Source organism: Hipposideros armiger, unplaced genomic scaffold (genome assembly GCF_001890085.2).
Source record: "Hipposideros armiger isolate ML-2016 unplaced genomic scaffold, ASM189008v1 scaffold_729, whole genome shotgun sequence".
Lineage (NCBI taxonomy): Eukaryota > Metazoa > Chordata > Mammalia > Chiroptera > Hipposideridae > Hipposideros > Hipposideros armiger.
In genome coordinates, this window is record NW_017732079.1 from 1,032,439 (window position 1) to 1,038,009 (window position 5,571).

At 56.7% G+C, this 5,571-nt stretch overlaps 1 protein-coding gene across 1 annotated transcript in view; it reads right to left on the bottom strand.

Annotated features, from left to right (window-relative positions):
- Window positions 1-1,460, bottom strand: part of IVL (involucrin) — a 17,454-nt gene extending 15,994 nt beyond the window's left edge. The window contains exons 1-2 of the mRNA XM_019627309.1: window positions 1,370-1,460; window positions 11-296 (exon numbers count right to left, since the gene is read on the bottom strand). Coding sequence (XP_019482854.1) covers window positions 11-273 — 263 coding nt within the window. The 5' untranslated portion in view covers window positions 274-296; window positions 1,370-1,460. The remainder of the gene's footprint in view (window positions 1-10; window positions 297-1,369) is intronic.
- Window positions 1,461-5,571: the final 4,111 nt, after the last annotated feature.

The following is a 5,571-nucleotide window of genomic DNA, read 5'->3' on the forward strand; positions in this document are numbered from 1 at the left end:
TTGTTGCTGCTGCTGTTCCAGATGCTGTTCCTGCTCCTGCGGCTCACAGTCTTGCTCGGGCACCCCCTTCACAGGAGTTGTGTGTTTCTCCCCGTGCACCAAGGGGACCTCCCCTGGGATCCCGGAAGGCACCTTCTGGCATGGGACAGGCAGTGGAGTTGGCTCCTTCACTTGCTCCTCCTGGTGGGTATCAGTAGGAGGAGACACAGGCTTGAGGGGCTCCTGACAGAGGGCAGGGGGCAGGGTGACTGGCAGAGTCTGTTGCTGGGACATCTTGGAAGCTGCTTTAGGTCAACCTGAAAAACAGGAGGGGTCAGAGGGGTGGCTGAAGACAGGAAGTAGCTGAGTCCCCATGAATCTGCAGGTTTCTCAGCACCCCTCTTTTCCCTGGGATGGGGCACGCCCCCTCCCAACCCAAGCTGTCATTCCCCAAAAGGAGCAGAGTGTGAGGGTAGGAATGGGGAGGCGGGGAGACCTCTTCCGTGCAAGGTCTGTGCCTCCTGCTCTGTTTCTTCCTTGTCTCTGCCCTCACTCCTGACCTCCGCTGACCAAGGAGGAGAGAAGACTTCTGGGATTATAGCAGAAAGAGATAAGGTCCTAGGAAAGTTAATGTCTCTTGGAGCACTCCTGAGTCCTGGAAGCCAATAGCGCATGCCCGAGAGGACCTGGGAGGTCATGTCAGGGTGTGAGCCCAGGACTGGAGTCACATGACATTCTTGCCTTAAACCTCCCACTGAAATGCTGTGTGCTTCCAGGCAATGCACTTAGCCCCTCTGGGCCCCAGCCGTCTCCTCTTTGAAAAGAGCAGGTTGGCCTGTTCAGCTCTAGAACTGCTTTCTCTCACGACCTGGAACTTCAGCCGCAGCCCCCCGTGCTCGGGGTGCGGGGCTGCACGGGGCCTGAGAGTGCAGCTGGCTCTCTCAGACATCCACGTCCATGCTGGCTTCTGCCCCTGCTCTGCCTGGGTTTCTCCAAACAGAAAGCTTTCCCTATTTTGCTGGTCCCCTCTTTTGGCGCACAGCCAAGAGTTACAAACATTTCCCTGAGCCCGCCCTGGCCCCGTAAAGAGGGCAAAATCATGGTCAACCCAAATCAGGCAGTTTTAGGAAAGAAATTGGCCACCTTCCCCTGCATCATTCCTCCACCCCCCCCCTCCAAAATATGGTTCCGAGAAAAGATGGGATGGGAGGCCTTGCTCCCTGGTCAGTTTCCATGCCATGGCACCAAGCCCTCAGCTCAGTGACCCTCTCAGAACGGGCACTCCAGCTAAACCCAGCCCGTGACCACCCTGGCTGGCCACCCCAGCCACGTCTGGTCTGCTGGAGGCCCCGGTCCCCACCCCGCCTCTGCCGGCGACCCAACCACTCACCTGGCTCAGAGTAAGGATGGCTGAAGAGGCCTCTAGTGGAGTGCTGAGCAGAGCAGGGGCCAGGGCGTCCTTTATACCGTTCCCCAGCCTGGGCACCTTCCCAGCTTGAAGGAGATGGACTGGTTTCACCACCCAAGTGGGTCAACTTCCTCCAGCCCCTCCCTGACTCATCACAGGCAGCTGCAGCAGAAAACCCCTCAGGGCCCCTTTTCGCAGAGACACAGCCCTCCTGCCTGGGGCCTCAGCCATTGCTGTCTCACTCATGTGACCTGGGCTCGCAGCTTGGGAACCAGGGGGCCCCTTTTCCTATTGTTTTGTGATCTCAGCCAAGCATCTCCGAATCTGTTTCTCTGCCTATAAAATGGGCTTATCTCCATTATTAGGCTGAGAGATTCCTTTCTAAGGGTACGAAATGGAAAGTTATGTGTCTGCGATGTCCAGGCCGGAGTATGTGGTAGAAAGGTGGGAAGAATCACATCTTACAAAGGGTTGGGGCTTCTGGGGGTTCTCTTGATCATTAGCCCATAGCCCACCCTCTCTCAGGACCTATCTATAACTCCACCTGTGAGGAAATAAACTCTGTCCTCAGGCGGAGATGACTTTAGGCCCAGTAGGGACAAATAGAAGGCTTGTAGGGGTCCCCTGCTGTATCCCTGGGCGACCCGGGCTGTGCCCACGGCTGTCGTTACAGGAGCTCGCAAGAGTAAAAACTCCCAGGAACTCTAAAGCAGGAGTGGCTCTAGGCAAGCAAGCTGGCATTAAATATGCAACGTATCAATAAGGTGTGTGCTTTAGGGCGCTAAAGCAATCACTTTCTATAATTTTTTTTTTTGGGAAATGCATGACAGCATAAAGATAAAACCAAACCATCCACTGCTTTTTCCAAAACGTTCTCTAACAAGAGCTTAAGCAATCTTTCAGAGGGGATATTACAGCTTGTCCCCCCTCCCTGATGCTGATGGTGACTCAATGCCTCGGGAATAAAATCCAAACTGCTGCCCCGTTTCAGAGATGCTCACGGAGGGTCCTGAGTTCCCAGGATGAGAGCCTTCCCGGATGACCCCATCTACAGGGTTATCCTCTGACTCGCTTCATTTCACCAGTGACAACTGAGGGACCCTTTATTTGCATTTGGTCACTTATTTATTTCCTATCTCTCCCATTGGAGAACAAACTCTGTGAGGCAGGGGTTTGCCTGGTGTGTTTTCCACCATGCCCCCAGAACCGGTCATAACCACCGCAGAGTCAGAAGCAGCACTTTATAAACATCAGGTGAAGGACTGAATGAGTAGTGAGTCTTACCACCTGGAGATAAGTACTTTGGCACGTGTGTGTGTGTGTGTGTGTGTGTGTGTGTGTGTGTACACAAAATTGAACTGTGAAGTGCTTTTTTCTTTTTAATGATTGCTTTATAGCTTATTTTATGGACATTATTTATTTAAACTCTCTTCTTTACAACCTAATCAAAAAAGAACTATTAGAACGGGATGGAGACACTCATCCCTGGGGCTAATTTTGAGAAGTGTTCTGATTCCTCCTGGGTTTCTCAAAAGGCACCTTTCTCCCAGCCCCACGCAGATCTGTGTAGTGTTCACATTGCCATGCTCTGGGGTTCAGTCTGGAAAGACAGATGGAGGGGCCCCTGCCTCTGGAAGACTACCCCCTCCTCATGCCCTCTGCTTCCTGAGTCCCCCCAGGACCTCACTTTGCCCCCCACCATAGTGCAGGGACTGTGCCGGTTTTTTTTGGTGCAGGGAAGCCCCTCCCCCCATACCCCCCACCCATGGAGAACTAACCAGGCATCCTCACATGAGCACCCATGGCCTTGAACTCCACTGCTGACCTCACCCAGCAGGAATCTGCCACTCCCTAGCCCATGGCAGTCAGTCCCAGGGCAGCAGACCCTGCTGGAGGAAGTCACACCGGTCTTATGGGTTTTCGGGGGCCATATCTGTCAGATCTGCCTCCCGCCCTCTGATTCACAGCATAATGAGAGCTTGTGGGGGGTGGGGGTGGGGGGGAGACGGTGTGTGGGAGCCTTTAGCCACTGGGCAAAGTTAGGGTGTGGGAAGGAGGGAGGACTGGAGAGCTGAGTGTGTGTGTGTGCAGGGCAGCCGTTGGAGGAGCCCCAGCATTTTAGGGGCCCAGAGGCCTTATGCTCTGTCCTCAGTTGCCCCATTTGGGGGCCAGACATGCATGTGTATGGGGGAGATTCATTGTCTGTGTGAGTGACCTCACAGGCCTGGGGTCCACAGGAGGGGTGTGGCTAACTGTCCAGCCCCCACCCAGAGTAATGAGGATGAGCTCACATTCCCGTGACACCTGCAGAGGCAGAAACCGCCTGGTTTCTCTCCTCTCTGAGAGGCACAACCTATTAGCTGTGGGGGGAGAAGGCACTGGTCACAGCATTTCACTGCCCCCTGGCATATTGGGGACAGCGCTTTGTAAGTTGGCAGTACAGGATGATGGCAGATCGTCCTGGGAAGGTGACTTGGACCAGGAGGTCTGTGTTCCTGTCTTGGGTCGCCATGCCTAGGCTGTTTCTGGGTGAGGCAGCGCCCCCCACTCTGTAGCTGCTAAGCTCCTGGCCCTCCCCGCACGCCTCCCCATCTGCCCAGGTCCAGGTCCCTTACATCATCTCTCGACCTGCAGCCTGCACCGGGTGCCTCCCCACACGCCTCGAGTCCCCGCTGTCCTCCTCTGTGGCCCCCTGCACCTGACCTTTGCCCCTCATTCTCCTTTTGTGCCCGTCTACTGTTCCGGAGGCAACAAGGCAGGGAAGGGACATGGGGCCACGAAAGGGCCCAGGGGCTGATTCTTTCTCTCTGGGCTTTGGTGCCCGTCTGCCTGCTGTGCCCCGTTTGCCCCTCTTCTGTCTCCCTCTGGCTGCCCTTCCTTGGCCTGTGGGAAGGCTGGTCCCACTCCGAGTCCCCAGCGCTGGTTCTCGCATTTGGATCTGGTCACTGTGGAAGGACAGTCCCATGGGTGGCTACTGGTGAAACGGAGATGTCCTGTGCCCTGCCGCTCAGCTGGCAGAATGCCCCTGCCTTGGGCTCACTGTTTGGGAAATCACAATCTTTGAAGTTGATTCTCTGCACCGGAAGGCAGCAGCGTGTCCAAGCTGGAGGGACCTTGGAGGACGCATGGCGAAGGCCGTGCCCAGTGCCCCGAGCACAGGAGCCTCGAACACAGCCTGGTGCCCAGTGCCAGTTCCCTCTTGTGACAGGTGGGCATTGAGGTCTGCAGAGAGGACGCGAGGAGCCCAAGGGCCAACGGTGGGTCTTCAGGTGAGCTGGGCTGGAACCCCTGTGTCCTGACCTCCGACCTGGGGGCTCTCTTCCCACCAGCCTGCCCTCGCAGGGGCTTGAGCATCTGACGGCTATGTGACAAGTGGCACGAGGTGACCTCAGACATCTTCCAGCTCTGAGCCAACCATTCACTGACTGACCCCTGTGCGGTCAGTTCTGGGTTTTGTGGAGGGAAGGCCAGTCAGTGTTCCCTGGCTCAGATTGAGCCAAAGTGCCTGAGGATGCCCCTTGGGAACAGAGAACTTGACGCCCCGGCTGGTGCTGGCGTTTCCGTTGATTTTAGCTGGATCCGACCTGGAGGGACTATCCCGGATGGGCACTGGCTTATGGGAGACAGAACCCAGTCTCCTGACTTCCCATGGACCCCTTCTGCCAGTCTATGGGCTGCGAGGCCTCAAGTCTCGCTGTAGCTCAGCCAAGAGACCGTGTCATGTGGCTCAGGAGGCCCCGTGGGCACTGATGGTTCCCGGTTCCCGAGGCGGGTTCACTGGGGAATTCCAATGGGTTTGCGTTCCTACAGCCTGAAGGTACATGCAGGGGCCTGGGCCTGTGTGGGCAGAAGAGCCACAGCCGTCTGGGTCCAACTCTGCTGTGGACAAAGGGATCGAGGTACTAGAGACAGGACAGCCCAGACTGCCATGCGGAGCCAGAGACGCAGGTCTGCGGATGTTCGGTGAGGAACACGTGGGTGAGATGCCGCAGGGAGGTGTGCAGGGAGAGGAAGGCACCCGCGCCAGGGGCCCGTTGGCAGGGGCAGACCGGAAGAGTGGCAGGGCCATGGGTGGAAGGCATGGGGTGGGGGGACATCGCAGAGAAGAGAGACAAGCAGGTGCAGAGCCGAAGGGTCTAGAGAGAGGGGCCAAGTCCAGCCCTGCAGCCTCCCTCAGGAGTGTT